General features: G+C 47.2%; 1 protein-coding gene across 3 annotated transcripts in view; it reads right to left on the minus strand.

Moving 5' to 3' along the window:
• Positions 1 to 19099, minus strand: part of LOC147446258 (calmodulin-binding receptor-like cytoplasmic kinase 2) — a 57289-nt gene that overhangs the window by 26464 nt on the left and 11726 nt on the right. For all 3 annotated transcript variants that reach the window (XM_086525522.1, XM_086525523.1, XM_086525524.1), the window contains exon 2: positions 16615 to 16826. In XM_086525522.1, the coding sequence (XP_086381648.1) occupies positions 16615 to 16726 (112 nt within the window). In that variant the 5' untranslated portion in view covers positions 16727 to 16826. The remainder of the gene's footprint in view (positions 1 to 16614; positions 16827 to 19099) is intronic.

Consider the following 19099-nt stretch of genomic DNA (forward strand, 5'->3'; position numbering starts at 1 on the left):
TGGCAAGCCCTAGGAGGCTGGGGCTGAGCCTGAGGTGAAGGTCGAGGCCTCCTCCGTGGAAAGGCCTTTGCAAGATGGCCCATGTGACGACAAATGAAACACTGATTCGAGAGGCCCGAATACTCCACACTCTGGCAAAGCCAACCATTACTCACCCGAGGTAGTAGAATGTCCTTCGGGAGGGTGTGGGTGTCCCGAACCCGAACACGTGCTATGGGAATGCCAACTGCCTTGGCAGCTACAGAGGCTGCCGTGCGAGGTGTCTCCACAACGGTCCCAATCCCTGAGCCTATCCTGGATGGGAGCGGAAGGTACTCTCTCCTCAGGCTGGGAAAGCAGACCGAGATGGGAAGGTCAGCCTCCTCGACAAGAACATCGGTTGCTGGATCAAAACCGTGGCGCCACTGTCGAAAGTGAGCACGAACTGCTCGGATTGCCAGGGGGATCATCGCAATGACCGTGGACGCCATCGCGGGGGTCTCAAACTCTATCTGGTAGTAGCCACGCTCAAGAAGTTGAACGTCGAGGATCTTGCCCACCTTTGCTAAAAGGCGGGCCTAAAGGAGATCACGCACCTCTTCTCTACTTGGTTTGGTGCCAAGAATCTTGCAGATAACAGAGGTGGCCTGAAGGCGTGCCACCTCTGCCTCTAAGCTCGCTTTGCTTGTCGACGAAAGAGCAAGTCGGATGGTGGGTTCTGCGGGGTCGGGCGAGGGGGCTTCCGTCGAGTCTCTCTGTGACGGAGCAAAATCCTCCATCTGTGTCTGCTGCTACACAAGAAAGCAGAAGGAATGAAGGCGAGACCAAACCCTGTTGGTGAGAGCACACCAAAAGCGAGAGAGCAATTGGACAAACCTGTCAAGCAAAACCCGGGGAGGGGGGGTCCTCAGCTGCGGGCAGCGAGGCAAGTAGCGAGGGGGGGAGGCAGTGTGTGTGGGGACAGCAGGCAGAGAACAAGGGGGGGAGGGGGGGGGGGAATAGAGGGAAGCTCACGAGGGCTGCAGAAGCTAGCTAGGCAACGCTGCGTAGAGCTGGGGCAGCGCGCGGGTGGAGAGGAGGGGGACAACGATGGTGGGAGGCAGCGATGGCGAGCAAGAAGCGAGGCGAGCGGGTAGGGAGCAGCAAGCGATCTCAATTTCGGCTTGGACATATCTTATTGCATGAACACAAATATTGGATTTGTGGAGCCGTTTGCATCTAAATGTTTCTAGGTACACTTTTCATCATAATGCTCACTCTTCATATCGTGCATGATTAGATTGGTGGTATGTCCTCAACATTTAACAATATGATGAGTTTGTACGCGAGATGAGAACGGACCACACCTTGTTCTTGTCCGACCATGCCCCTGTTGTGATGACATTGCACTTTGGGCAATTGCATTGTTTCTCTAGGAAACGTCTACTGCACATCAAGAATGCCTATCTTTCGCATGACGAGTTTCGCAAGATAATTTATGATGTTATTCCCCCATTGGTCGCCCAAATGCATTTTGATCGTGATATTGCTTGGTTTGGCTTCATTGTGTGTGTACAAAGAGTGATTTAGGATTATGGCAAGCACCACATGCTTCAGTACGTGGGGATGTTGAGGATGCCAAATATGCTTATCAAGAGCTCTAACTCTGGGTTGACAGGCATTCGTTGTCCAATTGTGAATCGACAACGCTTTGCCAGGCTCATGTATGTCTGCAACAAACTATTAGACAAATGACAGACTTGCGCTCGACATCGAGCGTTTATGGATAAGGGATGTGCCTTAAAACAGTTTTTTAAGCACTTATACCATTTAAGGGCTTCTTAAACCATCAAGAGGGTTATGCTCCGATCGGCCTCTTGGACAGCCTCAAAACGTGAGGTTGCTGATGCCATGGCTTCCCATGTCACGAGACTGTGAAACTTTATTTGTTGGTTTCCTTCCCTTGATTTTTATTTGATTTTTGGGACCCTCTCACAGCTAGCTGGACATTGTATGGCCAGTGTGAAATGGTTGGTGGCCGAGTTGTTAACTTGCAACAGTAAAGGCCAGGTCGCCACGAGATGGTTGGGCCGATCGGCATTGAAATCCGAGTGATAAGAGCGTGGCTAGGCTCAGTTTAAGTCATTTAGGCCACATGCAAAACTTTATAAGTTGGAGGGTACTGGCACTTGGTAGTTCCAGAGCAGTTTGCAAGGACAACTCAGCTAGGGGCACAATCCTCCAGTCTCCTGCTCAAACCAACTCTGCACATCTCTGTGAAAATCCAGTTAATGGAAGGTCTCCAGGGGCCTCCTGTCTGAGGCGCTCGAGCTCTAAGCCGCTGAAGCAAAAACTCCTTCCAATGCTCCTCCTCTAGAAGCACTCCTCTGACAACAAACTTCACAAGAAGGGCTCTGCTCTGCTGTGTTGGGTCTATGATCCCCAACCCCCCTTGAGAATAAAGTAGAGTGATGACTTGCCAAGCTACTCTGGCCCGGGCTATCTGAGTGTCGCGCCTTGTCCAAAGAAAGTTCTTGATCAGCCTCTCTACCTGGTTGATGCAGGAGCTCGAAAAGATCCAGCAAGATGTAATGTACCACATAGTAGCCAACAACACCTGGTTGGCCACTACAACTCTGCCTGCCAAGAAAAGCCGTGCCGAACTCCAATGTAACAACTTCCTCACGATGGACAGGAGGAGGGGAGCAATCTGTTGCTCAGGACACAAGTCCATGCCAACCTGACAACCCAAGTAGCGAACTGCAGTCCTTGGGGGAATCCATCTAAAACCCTCACCTTGCAGCCAATCAGGCGTGAGAGCACTGCCAACCCAGAAAGTCATTGTCTTCCTCCAGTTGATCAATGCGCCTGATGCACAACAAAAGGTCTCAAGAGCTTGCTCACACCTGTGCAAGTTGGCCTCCTGGCCCTCCAAGTACAAAGCTGAGTCGTCTGCAAACTCAGCATCCAGTAGCTCATCGCCCCGAATAGGGAGCGCTAAGCCACGCAACCAACCTGCTGTGAAACCAAGAATCTGCTCATCGCCTCAGCATAGAACAAAAGGAGGAAGGGGGCTAGAGGGCAGCCCTGTCTGATTGAGCGTGTGAGCATGAAATGGTCTCCTCTACCTCCTGCCAAAAGCACCTAACTGTGTGCACGTCTGTAGAGAGCTGACACCTCTCATCCTACGTAGAGTACCCTCCAAGAAGTCCCAGTCAACTTTGTTGTAGGCCTTCTCAAAATCGAGAAGAAGGATCACCAGATCCTCACCTCGGAGGCACGCCAAGGGCAGACGCCTCCCAAAAAGGGAAGATGTTGTCAAGGATACTGCGCTCCTTGACAAAACCTGTCTGGGTCCCATGTATAATGCTCTCAAGAAGTGTCTGAATCCTCAAACTCAGAGCCTTGGCTAGAATTTTGTAGGCTGAGTTGAGGATGGTGATGGGTCGCCACTGCCGAATCTCATCCAAGGAGCCACCCTCCTTGGGAATGAGGTAGATCAAACCCTCACTCTTGCTGTCAGGCATCTCCCCTGTGTGCAAGATAAACTGAAAAGGGCTGCACAGATCTGAGCCAAGCAAGTCCCAGTACTCCAAGAAAAAACTGGGAGTCAAACCATCCTCAGTGCTCACCAAGGCAACTACCTCAGGAAAGAGCTCTAAGGCCTGCATGGAGCTCCTCTAACTAAAGAGGCAGCTCAAGTCTTTGGAGCATCTCCTTAGTGACAAGACAAGGCATCTGTGCCAAACCTTGCTCTCTGCATGCATCCTCACGCTCTGACTGAGGCTCTGCTAACAACAGGTCACGATAGAAGTCAGTAGCAACTGCACGCATATCCTCGGGCTCTGAAGCCACTGACCCGTAAGGTCTCCTCAACTAGTTGACACTAGTGTGCGCATGGCGGGGTCCCACTGCCCCAATCACTCTGTCACCCACCTAGGGTCCACTGAGACGCCTGTCGATGGAAAGCAAACTCATGTCACCTCTCCTCTATGCTGGTAAGCTCTTAGCGAGCCTACTGCAATTGTTCCTCCTACCAAGGACTATCTGGGTGCAGCTCCTACATCCTCTCCAAGGAAGCAACGCCCCATCGAAGACACTGCTCCTCTCTCGCTGCAGCTAGACGAGCCGTAGACTCCTGAAGAAAGAAGCGACTAAGCTAAGCAAGTCCAGAGGCCACTCTGTCAGCAGGAGAGTCCTGCATGTCCAAGCCCTCTGTCCAAAGAGCCACCACTCGCTCTCTGAGCTTTGAATCCAACAAGATCCTCTAAGGGATGCGTAGCATCGTGCGTTCCCTCTCTGTCTATCTCTCACAGTGAGGATCACTGGTGCATGGTCCAAAAAAGACATCCCAGCCAAAATGCAAACTGACCCACCCAAGTCACATATTTGATCACTGGCGTAAAAGCGATCTATCCTAGATAGATTCACTCCTCCCACTCTACAGTCCGAGAGAGAGAGAAGGCCAACCTATTTGGGGGCCTCACAAAGCCAGAGTGTTGCCAAACATCTGAAACCCTCAAAGTCATACATAGCCTCTCCCAAGCTACCAACTCGGCAGAGGGGTCCCCATCATGTTGAATTCACCCCCAATGCACCATTGCTTTGCATGCGGCAGAGACTCTACAATGTGAGGCTAAAACTCTACACGTGCACTTGCCACATTGGACGCATAGATGTTCAAGAAGCCCAAGAGGCAGCCCTGAACCGGTATAGTAATCCACTGAGCCTTGCCAAGCCAATAATGCCTCTACCCAATGTGGCCTGCTGTTAAGAATCCGCAATAGTCATACATACCTCTCCTAGGATACCTGCAGGTCCAAATGCAGTGACCAAAATGTCTCATATCGTCCACGCAAAAGCTGACCACAACGTCTAATGCGGCTCTCAGAAAGATGATGCTCCTACAGCATAAGAATATCAATCTCGCCGCCCACAAGGCATTGCTGAAGCTCCTGACACAATCGACCCTGCTGACGCTGAAACTGGGGCCCACCTAATTCCTGCACGTTCCATGAGACAATCCTCATGGAGAACAAGAAAGAACTGATGTTGCAGAAGCAGCTAACCGCGCTATCTTTGAGGCTGGCTTGGATGGGGAATAATCCACATCCAAGCATCCCCTAGATAGGCGTGACTGCAAAGAGTGTTTGTGTCACGATTGTGACTATGTTACCATATTACATCTACTCCTTCCTAGTTGCAAATATGCAAAGTGCCATGCCAAGGAGAACCCCTACGCTTGGATGGTCAGACCCTTTGCTCAAGAGACGTGACTCTTCGCCAAAAGCCACACTCCTTCGACGACTGGTCACACCCCTTCGCTCTACGGTTGCGACTCTTCGTCCAATGGTTGCAACTCTTCGCCGAAAGGATGTGTCTTTACATCTAAAGTCGCGTCTCTTCACCATGAGACGTGTCTTTTCATTTGTGTCTCTTCGTCTCCTAAATAAGGAGCCTCTTGTACTTAGTTTAAAAGCATTCATTCAAGCAATCAAACACACATTCAGTGTCTTGAGTCTCAGTTTAATCTTAAGTATGAAATTTTAAGTCTTATTTATAGGATTAGCACCACTAATCCTCACAGTGGTATCAGAGCAATTTTTTTCCCGGGACCCGAAGGTTGTGAGCCTTTCACCCTCGCCGCTACACTTTACCCCCTTCTCGGAGTTGCATGGAAGCAGAAGAAAGGTGGTACACACACACACACACAAACGAGCATGAGGTAACATGACTTTTTATGTTCCAATTCCACAAATAACAAACAGGACACAGATATGTGTGTGTGGCGTACCCAGAGAACCTCGTGCACCTTTGCTCGGGTGACACCCTTTTGAACCCGCCCTTGCACCCCTTTCTACGAATAGACACACAGCAAGCAGCATACATGTGCGTGTTGAGAATTACTGCACGAGCTCTCGAACTGCACCTCTTCACCGGCTGCCCTGCCCTTCTTGAAGGTACCCCTCCGTCGTGCCTCGTCAGTGCTGCCCCACCTTTTCACCTACATGGCACCCCTTGGGGGGCATACCTCCCCTTGCATGAAGAGGTGCACATCCCTTCCCAAGGGATCTAGCCCCTTTGCGCATCCTTTCACAGAACCCTGCAACGCTGGGCTAAGGTCGCATGGCTGACCTTTTTTTTCTCTTCGCTAGTTGTTTTGGTGACTTTTCGCTAATTTTTCTCTTCGCTAGCTGTTTTGGTGACTTTTCGCTGGCCTTTATTTTCGATAAATCATCAACAGTGCACGTTTTATTTTTAACCCCATGTTAGCGTCCCTAGTGGCCGGCCACACTTGGCTGGTCTGCCCCAATTTTTTTAAAACCATGTGAAACCACACCTTCAAGTAACAAGTAAAAAAAAGGCATCCAAAGAGACTTACATTAGAAAATATAAAGTCCAGCCAGAGTTTCTTTCGCGCTGGCACTTGCACATGCACTCCCCCGCATGCTGCATGGTCGACGTACGCCACAAACAGGTTCCTACCTCTCATACATAGGCGAGACTCCCGAAGAAATTCTGCCAGAACACGAAGTGATCGTCATATCCGATACTCCAAAACCCGAGAATATTACCCGACCCCAGAGCCAGAACCCGTTCTAAACATAATTTCCGCTCACGAAGTACCCGTTTGAGCACCTACTCCTGCACCTGTTCGAGAGTTCCCTTTGAGATGTAACCATGCCAAATTCTCGGGATGGAGGTGGTCAATCTGAAGATGCCCTTACTCTTATCAAAGTGCAGATGGCCACACTTTCCACAAGCCTCGCATCACTTCACACTCACTTGGATCAAGATGCAGACGCAAAACACTTCCCGGAATCGTCCTACAACTTCTCGGACTACACATGCTGATTCAACACCTTCTTCCGAAGCTTCAGTGGACGAACAAAACGAGCCAGATCCAACAGATGAGGTAGACAATCGCGAACTTCAATTACTTTATGAAAATTTTAATGCTGCACAAAAGAAGAAACTGGATGTTAAACTGTCTAAGCCCTATAATGGTCGTCGCGACAAGTGCATGCCGGACCAATGGCTATTCAAAATGGAGGTGTACTTATCAAACACAGATTTGGTCGAAAATAAAAAAGTTGCACTAGCTAGTTCTCTGCTCAAAGACACAGTATTTCTTTGGTGGCAACGACGGGTTGCTGATGGTAAACACACCTCTTCTTGGGACAAATTCCGGCGTGCTATTCGCAAGGCGTTGGAACCTGCCAATGCGGATTTTCATGCTCAGTCCTCTCTTCGCCGCTTGAGCCAAACAGGTTCCTTGACGCCGTATATCACAGAGTTTCAGAGATTGACTCTGGAGATAGAGGATCTCAACCCCTCTGATAAACTACACAGTTTCATTGACAGGCTTGAACCCAACCTAAAGGACGATGTGCACAAATACAACCCTACCACCTTAGATGCTGCAATTGCCTATGTGGAATGTCTTGGCGATAATCGGCGCCCTACACGGAATTTTCTCTCTGGTGACAGATCTCCAAACACCGCTCGCTTTTCACAACAGGATCGCAGAGAAAGCTATAGCCAAAATCAACAGCATCAATCCCAGTTCAAACAGCAAGCAACAGCACCTTATTCAACTTCAAGGTTCTATTCTCAAGATCGACAATCTCAAAGCAGATCTTCCTCAAATGTTCCTCCACTTGATTGTGGTAAAGGACGTGATTTTTCTCAAAATCTGTGCTCCAATACTCAGCAAGGATCTTCATCAAATGCATCTTCGACTTCAAAGAAGGATGGTTTATGTATAATTTGCAGTGGTGACCATAGATAGTATCAATGCCCAAAGAGACCAAATCCGTCTAATTTGAAAAGAAATTCCAATGCGGAAACATTATCGAATGTTGAACAACCAGCTTATGCTCAAGATACAAGAAAATCAATGGTCAATACAATTCATGTCTCAAGGGATACGACTATTCTTATGAAGCATGCTCAATGTGGTTCATCAGTTTTGGAGCCTCTCTCAAAGCAAGTTTTGAGCCTTCTTGGAACTCTCAATGGTCGATCCATCAATGTTTTGGTGGATAGCGAATGCTCGAATAATTTCGTCAGTACTCAAATAGTTCGACAGCTTGGCTTGCCAACTCAGAAGGCATCTCATTTATATGATGTGGAATTAGAAGATGGATCAATTTTAACTTGTGATGAGACAGTTCGACAGTTGTAGTTCGGTATTCAAAATTATGCAGATCAACCGGATTTTGAGGTCATGCCTTTATCTTATTCAACTTGATTTTTGGTCAGCATTGGTTATTCCAATATGATCCAGCTATTAGCTTTTGAGGACATACTATCAATTTGTTCAAATATGGACGTGAACTGGTTTTACACAGGCTTTATCATGCGGAATGAGTGATTCAAGCCTCACGTGTACTAGTCAAATAGCATGATACAATGGGTTATGAAACGAATATGATCTCCGATGCAGATGCAAAAATTCTTATTGATGAAGAAGCTTTTCCAAGTGATACTTCGTTACCAAACAAAGATAAGGACATAGTTGCAGATTCCGAGTTTGAAGACGATTATGCTTTCTTTGATTCTTTATTGGATGATGATATGCCAACTACAAGTCATGAAGTGGCAATTTTGGAAGATGATACTGAAGAATTTTGGGATTCATTATTAGAAGATGATTACAATCTCAAGCCAAAATCCTCTCTAGTGATTACTAAAGTTGAAGTTTTCCCATCTGAAGAGTGCCTTGAGACTATTTCCTCTTCACTAAATATTTTGCAGTTATTGGAAGATTTTGAACCAAAAGTCTTATATCACATGAAGGATTTTGAAGATCAATCTCTTGTTGTAGTCAACCTGATTATGCCAGATTCCTCTAAAAAGTCTTTGAATAATGCAATGACATGGGATTTAGCAATCAAAGCAAAAAGGTTTCGCAAGAAGCAAAAGTTCAAGACAAAGATTTCAGATAACTCAAAGAACTTTCTTTTGACACGGGCTCTCATTTTAAATGGGAGGGAATGTCACGATTGTGACTATGTTACAGTATTACATCTACTCCTAGTTGCAGATACGCAAAGTGCCATGCCAAGGAGAACCCCTACGCTTGGATGGTCACGACCCTTCGCTCAAGAGACATGCCTCTTCGCCAAAAGCCACACTCCTTCGACGACTGGTCACACCCCTTCGCTATATGGTTGCGACTCTTCGTCCAATGGTTGCAACTCTTCGCCGAAAGGATGTGTCTTTACGTCTAAAGTCACGTCTCTTCACCATGAGACATGTCTTTTCATTTGTGTCTCTTCATTTCCTATATAAGGAGCCTATTGTTCTCAGTTTTAAAGCATTCATTCAAGCAATCAAACACACATTCAGTGTCTTGAGTCTCATTTTGATCTTAAGTATGAAGTTTCAAGTCTTAATTATAGGATTAGCACCACTAATCCTCACAGTCTGGCTTAGGCCCAAGAAGAGTCTGTCGTGCGCAAGGCAACCTCGTCTGTCCAAGAGTCCTCATGTATGTATACATAGCATGGTGGGCTCTGTGTGTCAGTAAAGAAGTGTACCACAATGTGTCTACATCCTGTCGAGTCTGGAGGTGTCACTGAGAACTTGGCCAACGGCCACAAAGTCTGTACCAGGTCTGTAACCCCCAGGTCTCCCATGTGGTGAGAGAACTCGAGGGCCTGTGCTTGCAGCCGCTCCATCACTGATTCCAACGTCCACTCAGACTGGTCCCTACGACATAGGGTAAAAGAGAAGCCAACCGCTGTGCCCAGGGCCTCTATCCCTCTAGTTGCAAGGAACAGTACATGGACTCTGAAGCAAACTGCCTCAAAGTCTGGTGAAGGGTCGTCGAGAGACCGAGTGAAATCATAGGCGAAGAAGTCCCACCTACGACAAATGTCGAAGCTCGTAAGTCCACGAGGAACTGCTGCAAAGGGAGAAGTCTACACTAGAAGGGGGGTTCGCAAGAAAGGTTGTCCCTCTCTCGCCAAGAGACTCGTGGCAAAAGCACTGCCAAGAGATCTCCTAGCAGCCGAGGAAGGTCCTACCCCATGGGTCGGCTGCGGGGTAGGAGCGAAAGGAGAGGAGGAAGCGGAGGGGTAGTGGGGGATGGAGGAGTGGGGGGGGTGCGGAGCGACGGAAGGAGAGGGGGGAGACGGGGAGGAGGAAGGAGGCCGAGGGGGGGGGGAAGGAGGGACAGAGGGGAACTCGGGGGGAGGAGAGGCTGAGATGGAGGGAGGAGCAGGACCCTCGTCTTGTTGAAGAGGGTCAAAACGGTTCCCTTTGGGAACCCACTGCTGCTGGCCTGAAACTTGGCGACCACCCAGAGGGCTAGGCTGAGGTGGTGGCCCCTGTCGACGTTAATCACGAACTTGCTGCCAGCCCTCCTCTGCCTGAGCCCCAGGCTCAGAGGGTGAGGCTACCTGAGTACCCTGTAACTCTCTCTGCTACTGCTCGCCAGCCCTAGTAGGTTGGGGTTGAGTCTGAGGTAAAGGTCGGGGCCTCCTCCATGGACAAGCCTTCGCAAGAAGGCCCATCTGTCGACAAATGAAACACTGATTCGGAAGGCCCGAATACTCAACGCTCTGGCGGAGCCAACCACCACTCACTCGAGGTAGTAGAATGACCTTCAGAAGGGTGTCAGTGTCCCGCACCAGAACACATACTGTGGGGATGCCAACTGCCTTGGCAGCTTCTGAGACTACCGTACAAGGTGTCCCCATGACGGTCCCAATATCTGAGCCAATCCTGGACAGGAGCGGAAGGTACTCTCTCCTCAAGCCGCAGAAACAGATCGAGATGGGAAGGTCTGTCTCCTCGACAAGAACATCGGTTGCTAGATCGAAACCGTGGCGCCACTATCGAAAGTGAGCATGAGCTGCTCAGATGGCCAGGGGGCTCATCGCAATGACCTTGGATGCCATCTCGAGTCTCAAACTCTATCTAGTAGTAGCCACATCCAAGAAGCTGAACATCGACGATCTTGCCCACATCTCTGAGAAGGCGGGCTTGGAGGAGATCACGCACCTCCCCTCTGTTGAGTCTGATGCCGAGAATCTTGCAGATAACAGAAGTGGCTTGAAGGCGAGACACCTTACCTCTAAGCTTGCTTTGCTTTTTGGCGAAAGAGCAAGTCGGATGGTGGGTTCTGCGTGGTCGAGCAAGGGGGCTTTTAGTGAAGTCCCTCTGTGGCGGAGCAAAATCCTCCATCTGAGTCTACTGTTGCGAAGGCGAGGGAAGGGGAGTCGAGGGCGTCGATGCGAACGAAAAGAAGCGACAAGGCGAGTCGGTGTCGTTGTGAACCAACACCGAAGGGAGCACGAGGTGGGAGTGGGGGAATGTGGGCAACGTGAGGAGGGGGGGAGTGAGGGGCAGGCGGACAGCTCAGGGCAGCGCGCAATGGGTAGGCAACACGGGGGGGGACGAGGCACGGCTGGTAGGGTCAGGGCAGTGCGAGGGGGAGCTGGGGGGATTGGCGATGGCGATAGCGAGCTAGAGCAACAGCAACGAGCGAGATGCTCATGTGAATCCGCAGCATCCATTGCAGATCCTCGCCGTCATGACCCTAGCACCCATTTCAGCCTAGTGTTTTCAGTTTCCAGCAAACACCAGCCAGCGTTTTGCAGATTCAGCACAGATCAGCCAGCGTTTTCTGTTTTCAGCCCAAAACTCTCAGTCCTTGCAAGCCTCGGCGGTAGCAGATCAGCCCTTGCCTCGCAGCAATAGCAGATCCTCAGCCTCGGATCTTAGCATTTTCAGATTTCAGCCTTGACGTCGTCATCGTCGACATCGTCGTCGTCGTCGACATCGTCGTCGTCATCGACACCATCGTCATTGTCGACATCGTTGTCGTCAAGGACCACAGCATCTAGAAGCATTGTACCAAACTTTGTGCAATCTAAAGCAAATACCTCTCTAGCAATAGAGAGGGGGGCCCTCTAAGGGGGGTTTGGGACCCCATCTAGTGTCGTCTCTTCTCTCTCTCTCTAGCACTCTTTTGCACTCACTCATAATTTGCATTCCACTCTCTTGTTTTGGTCATTGCACATTCTCTCACTAAGTTAAGGAAGGCTCTCCCTTCCTGTCAGTAAAAGGAACCTTGATCATCACTGATCACTCATCCTCAGCCATACACCATCATTCACTTCCGCTACACATTACATTGTTGCAGAACTCTCGCTTGGAGTGTCCAAGCCTGTTACAACCGTAGAATAAAATCAAGACTATTAAGCAAAGTCCATCAATTTTTATGTGCCATATATGGCAAACACTGCAACATAAGGTTAGCACTCAACAACAAACACAATCATACCCATGCTATCGTAGTCAACACTCCATTAAAAACTATTTCCAAGGTGCTGCAAGCGACATAGGCCGCCACTGTACCACCAGTGAATGACAAGCGCACATATGCGTAGTAAAAACAAGAGATTCAAAATGTACACCATACTATGGAGGTCTCTATACAGAGGTAACAATCCATAAACAATAGTCTTTATGCAAGCTCCTCACATGGGGAACCTTAGTCTCAGAGAAACCTTGCCACATCATCAAAACACCATAATATGGGCCATGTTTTTTAATGCATTAATTGCACATTCCCAAACATGGGTTGTCAAAAGAAATATCAATTGTATTATGATACTCCATAGGGGCAGCCCATACCCTTCTTGTATGGTTAACCACATGAAAAACTTTGTATGTAGATTTTTGAGCATGCTACCCTACAAGGGTAACTAACATACCCATTTACAAACGTGAATGAACTTGTTTTATCTAATTTGAACCTGTTTGACCTTGTTTGGGTGTCGATTGAGCTTGTTTGATAGTGGTTTGGATACTAATTTCAAAGTTGTTTGACAAAATCTCTTTAAGGTCAAACTTTCGTCTAAGTACCACATAGATATGATATGGAAAATAAGACCTCGGCCTGAGAATTTGATTCCTACATGGTCACACTCGTTTCTCATTACCGTCCATATGAGCAAGGATTTTACTTGTAAAGTCAAACATGAGTTTAAGCACCGTTGTCATGTCGCTCCACTTCCACAATATGAAACAAAGTTAAAAGATGAAGATCTTACTTGATTGCCACTTTCTTGGAAAGAAGGTTTCCTTAAAGTGTTGCCTAAGCAAGCGCTTTGCGAGCAATTCCGTCATTGGCGCCCTATTACTTTGATGCCGGTGGTTTACAAGATATTGGCTAAAATGTTGGTGCACCGCATTAAGGACCATCTATTTACAGGGATCATCAGCCTCAGTACGGTTTCATTCCACGCAGCCAGATCATGGACAATTTGGCTAATGTTATGATTGGCATGGAGTATGCTAAGTACACTCAGCAAGGTGTGATGGTTATGCAAGTTGATATTGAAAAGACCTTTGACACTGTGCAGTGGGACTTCATTGCGGCCAGGATGAGGTGCCTAGGGTTTGGTCCCAAATGGCCAATGTGGTTCATTTCTTGTACGACTATAGGGATCCTGGAAGGTGAATTAACGGACTCTTGACCTCTTGGCTGTTCGGTTAGGCAAGGTTGCCCCTTCACTGCTTTATTGTATGCTATTTCCACTCACCCCCTGTTGATGTATCTTGATCACTTGACCTCTGTTGAGCGTCTTCATGGTTTGCAATTACCCTCGGGTCGTACCTTTATAGATCAGGCTTATGCGGATGACTCGTTGTTTATGCCTCGTAATCAGCAGACTGATGTCCAAGTGATTATGGAAGCTTTGGATTTGTTTGGCATTGCGGCTGGTCTTAAAGTCAACTTTTGTAAATCAAAGCTTTTGCCACTTCGTGCTTGCGATTGGCATAGTCTATTGTGGCCGGGTGAGATTGTGTCTCGGTCACAAATTGCTGACGTGTCAAGCCATTGAAGAATGGAGCCGACTTGCAGATCCCGGCCGAGGGGACTAAACCCTAGAAGCAACAGAAGAAGTTGAAGTTCTCACCAACTTACAGATCCTCGTCGAGTGGGTCTACTTCTGGGACCCCGTCCGATGGGACCCAGGAACCTAAAGAGATTAAAAATAAAGCAAGACCCGCTTGCACGCACATAGAGGTGCGTAAAAGATGATGACATGGCAGCTGTACAGACACCCGCGATTTGCATTGACAGTGCCACGTGGTAGCCTGTACGAAATTCCTTGATTTTACACTGACTTGCTTGCGTGGCAACCTGTACAAATTTCTGTGATTTACGATGGGCACTTTTCAACGCCAACTTTTGAGCCAGTTGCTTTTGAGTTTCAAGCTTTTCATGTAAACTGGTTTTCAAGGCCAAGGGCCTTTTAATAAGTGCAGAGGGATCAGTCTCTGACTACTCTTTTGGGTGAAGGTGCAAAGCGCGAGTACCAGCATTGTACTAAGTTCAAGTAATAGAAAGAAATACCGAAAGGGGCACCAAGGTTTGGGGCCAATACTGTCTGGGGTGGAATTCTGCCACTCTGTGTCGCGTGTGCTCTCTCTCTCTCTCTCTCTCTCTCTCTCTCTCTCTCTCTCTCTCTCTCTCTCTCTCTCTCTTTTCAGTTCAATCATTATTGAAGTGCTAAAAGTCTGTTCAATCTGTTCTTTTCCGTTGGCACGTGGTGCCCGTCTTGTGACAGTCTCTGAATGTGATTACCAGACATTTGGGATATCCAATTGGATGGAATGTCACTCACTCTCAAAAAGTGGATTGGGTTATGCAACGCTTGAATGTCAAATTGCATTACTGGAAGTTATCCACTTGGCCATTGCATGTTCATCTATGAATCGTTCAATGTATCCTGATGGCATATGTTCAGTTTTTTTTGCCGCTGATACACTAACCTCGTCATTGTCTAGACTCTCTCATGTCAGTCATTTTGTCCCATTTGTGGCGAACTCATGCTTACAAGAAAGGCTTGCGCTTGATGTCAAGGGAGAAGCTTTGCACTCCTAAACGTGCTGGTAGTCTTTATATCTAGGATTTGCGCAGGCATGTTCTTGCTAGGAAAGCTATGTTGTAGCCTACGCTTGCGTAACAAATTCAACCTTGGACTCTTATGTTTGCATACCTAAGTCAGCATGTGGTTACTTCCTCATTTGGCCATTGGCAATCATCTATTTGGGAGGTGGTATTTGGATGTCCTCTTGCTTCTTGGATGTCCTCTTGCTTCCTCTTTGGTTTCTGCTTGGAAAGATGTTACGATCCATCTATCATGGAATGCTCAGCACGAAGGTGATTCGCTTCGTTTGGAGAGTCTGCATTGGAGCCGGGCATTTTCTCTTACTTTGGTTGACCGCTCGCCACGCCAGGCTTATTTTCTCTCGTCGTGGCATTCATGTGGTTGGCGATGTGGTTGATGCGGACGGATACACTTTTGAGTTCCCTTTCGCCGCTCGCCATTTTTGATTAGGCATGCATTACCGTCAGTTTTGGAAAGAGCTTCAGCACATGTTGCTTGATTTTTTACCCATTGCACCTCTGCCTGACGGTGATCGCATGTTTGATTGGAATCTTCGGGAAATACCTTTTCGAGATATTTTTGAGTTTATGCTCTTCTTTTGCCGCAACCTTGGCTTGTTGATCATTGTAATGCCCTTTGGCACATGCACAAATCTGATCTCTGGTGGAGGAAGCTTCTCTCTGCCTTGTGGAAAAGGCACTTACCTTTGAAGGAGCGACTGTTTCTTTGGCGCTGTTTGCTGGGAGTGCTTCCGGTCGGCACTTTTCTTAGGGCACGACACATCTGCCCTTCTTCTTGTATCCGTTGCTCGACTGCGGAAGAGAATGTTTGCCACTTGTTGTGGGATTGCCGCATCACTAGAGACTTCCTTCGCCGTGTGTCGGCTTGTATGCGCCTCTGTTTTCTAGGGATGGTCATCCACAAAAGGTTTTGGGTGTTTGGCATTTTCTCGCAGACAATACAACAATTTGCAGTCTTCTTTATGTGGATCAAATATTGGGCTTGCTGGGCACTATGGCGTCAGCGTAATGCTTATATGTTCCATCGCGCTCATGCAGATCCCTTCCCGTTCTTCAAGCTTTCTCTTAGGAAATCGTTACGGTTCGCCTTGGAAGTTGGTGATATCACCGCAGAGATACATCAGCTTTCCTATGAATGCTTATAACCATAATGTACAGCCGAATAGTTCTATGTTTTCCCCCTTGTATATGATCTTTTCGGTGGGTTTTCCTCGCCTCAAGGTTTCCCACTAGTAAATAATCAAACTGATTTACAAAAAAAGAGAGAGAGAGAGAGAGAGAGAGAGAGAGTGTGTGTGTGTGTGTGTGTGTGTGTGAGAGAGAGAGAGAGAGAGAGAGAGAAGGGGGGTAGGTGGGGGGAGTAAGATCCTATTAACATCTACGAAAGGAAAAATTGGCCTATGAGACAAACCAAAATGTCCAATGGTCATGCCTGTGTCTCGTGGAATATGACATATTGCTCCCACACTATGTAAGTAGAACAAATCGGGCAGATGCGAAAACAAAAGTGCTAGGTTGTGGGCAGATTTAACAAGTATGTAAATAGGCAGAAAGACTGAGATGGTCTCCAGATACACAATCTTTTCCTCATCAGAGTACCTTGCTGATTCATAATCAAAGCAGACTATTCAAGCAAACGAACAGAATATATGTTCGAGTAGCATTGCACAAAAGAATTGTAAAAAAAAATTCCGAGTTAGAAAAGAAGCATGCACTACCATATTTGACCCTGTCATACTGGACTGTATCCTCAACAGTTTGACGTAGAAAAGAAATCCATAAAAATATCAATGCATTTGCCCAACTCCATCCAAGATTGTTCAGCATCATTCCCCCTGTTTCTGCCGGTCAAGGGAGAGCATGATGCCCATGTAGAAACTTAGGCACATGCAGATGGTAAATAACCTCCAGCAATAGGATGAAAGGATCCCTACAAAGAACCACAACTGAGGCTTCAGTGCTCTAACTTCCTGCTTTGTGATGTGACAAACTATTCACTGAACTTCATTTAGTTGCTAAAAACTATCCTAAATTCGAGACTCAAATCTGAGGAATGTGTGTGTGTGTGTGTGTGTGTGTGGGCTTTCCATGCGTATATGGGTGTGTACACGCTTTCCGTGTGTATATGGGTGTGTGCGCGCTTTGTGTGTGTGTGTGTGTGTTGGGGGGGGGGGGGGGGGGGGGGGGGGGGAGCTTTTCATGTGTATATGGGTGTGTATGCGCTTTCCATGTGTGTGTGTGTAAGGGTGTGAGCTTTCCATGTGTATGTGGGTGTGTATGCACTTTCCATCTGTGTGTGTGTGTGTGCACTTTCCATGTGTGTGTGTGTGTGTGTGTGTGCGCACGCGAGCGCGTGCCATGCAAATTCTGGGGTTCCACTTCATATCAAGGCTTCCCTCTAGTACTATGTAATTTACAATCAAAAAATAGTGGGTATCTAGCTTTCACTTGAGCCTTCAAAAATGTGCATAAAACATTGTAAACATCTATACATGAGTATACATGAATCTCGATAAATGTGGGTGTGTGTGTGCATACCTACATCATGCTAAAAAGATTTAAAGGCACAAGTAATAACACTTCCTATGTTGTAAGCCCGTGAGCTTCTCTTTTGTCTCCAAGCTTTGTGTGTGCATTCAACGATTGCATCAGAGCAAGCTTGTGTTGTGCTTCCAACAATTGGTGTCAAAGCAGGCTTCAATAGCCTGGGTAGCGTCTCCATCATCCTCCTCGCTCACATTCTCAAATCGAGGTGATCTTTAATGAGATTCCTTTCGCTGGGCAACATAACCTCCGGTGAGCTTGGTCTTCTCATAATTTTCATTTCTCTACACACATAAATTTGTCCTTTTGTGAAGGTTTTGTAAATTGTGATATGGCAATTTCTCCAAGAAAGAACTTTGCAGTCTAGTGCTATATAGCACACTTTGGTTTTTGCCAATTTTTGTCTATATAAGCATTGGGGATGTCAGGAGAAGGGTCTTAGGGAGCAAGGCTTCAAGATGGCATACATGGGGGCCCTATACATACAAAGCCTATATGAAGGTTTGAGGGGAGAATTGCCTATGCCATTGACCACTATTGGCTAGGGGCCTGACAGCGGTATCAAATTCTGGCATTGGTATCAAGCTCTCGCGCGGGGGCGGGGGCGGGGGGGGGCGCATGTCTTGCATGGATCTCTCTCCCTCCCCAATCTCCCGTAAGTGCAACATGGGCAAGGTCCTTTACGCACACCACGCAGCAGGTCAAGTTACACCAAACCATGCAAGATTTGGCTCAAAACAACGTGTAGGGAGTAGAGGAAACTTCTTCTCTATACCACGCCCAATTACCGATTCTACAAGCCGGTATGGCGTCATCTTTATCTACACAAGCAACCACCATCGCTTTCCTACCAACAAGAAGGACCAGAATTGGTCAAATTGAGATTCTTGTTCAATGCAAAAGCATCGATCATTGAACCAATACATTTCTCATTGCCAGGATGTTATTTTAAAACTAGATGGGTTGCATCGCTTTCAACAAGTTCATGGTTTTATTAAAAAGTAGGTCAAGACACAAGATCCTAAGACTCCAGAGGATGTGATTATTCAAGCACACATTCGTTATGACCCTAATATTGATAAGCCATTGTTCATCAGTTGCGCAAAGCACAACACATCAAGCATAATAATAGTGATATTACACAGTGATGAAATCCGATGATAAAAGTTCCATAGTTACAGGGAATGGCCATTTTCAAGTTTCCATTCCCCATTCCCGTCCTAGGTTCCCGTTCCGTGTTTCAAGCATGAGTATCCGTGACAAGGAATGGCATTTCATGGCCGTTGCCGGTCCGCATTCTAATTTCCCATTCCTAATAACTATGGATAAAACTCCCTCCCCCTCTTCTAATTGCCTGCCTATAGCTCGGAATACTTAATGAAGAACCCACTTTCAATCCTCACAACTCTCCAACTGCATAATTATCAGAAAAAACCTCACATGATATCGAACACCCAAAATTAACGAGGTTTCAAAAATGCTCTCTCATCCTTAAATCGGCAATCTAAAACTAAAAGGACCTCATTAACTTAATACATAGATCACGACAGAGAAGGGGGGAATTCACTAACCCAAAAGCATTCAGAGGAGACACGTGCTCAATACATGGAGAGAAAGATGGAAGAAAAACTTTGCGGTTCTTGCATCAATCGTGTGTCG

This window comes from Adiantum capillus-veneris, chromosome 12 (assembly GCF_014529385.1).
Source record: "Adiantum capillus-veneris isolate H3 chromosome 12, ASM1452938v2, whole genome shotgun sequence".
NCBI classification, from domain to species: domain Eukaryota; kingdom Viridiplantae; phylum Streptophyta; class Polypodiopsida; order Polypodiales; family Pteridaceae; genus Adiantum; species Adiantum capillus-veneris.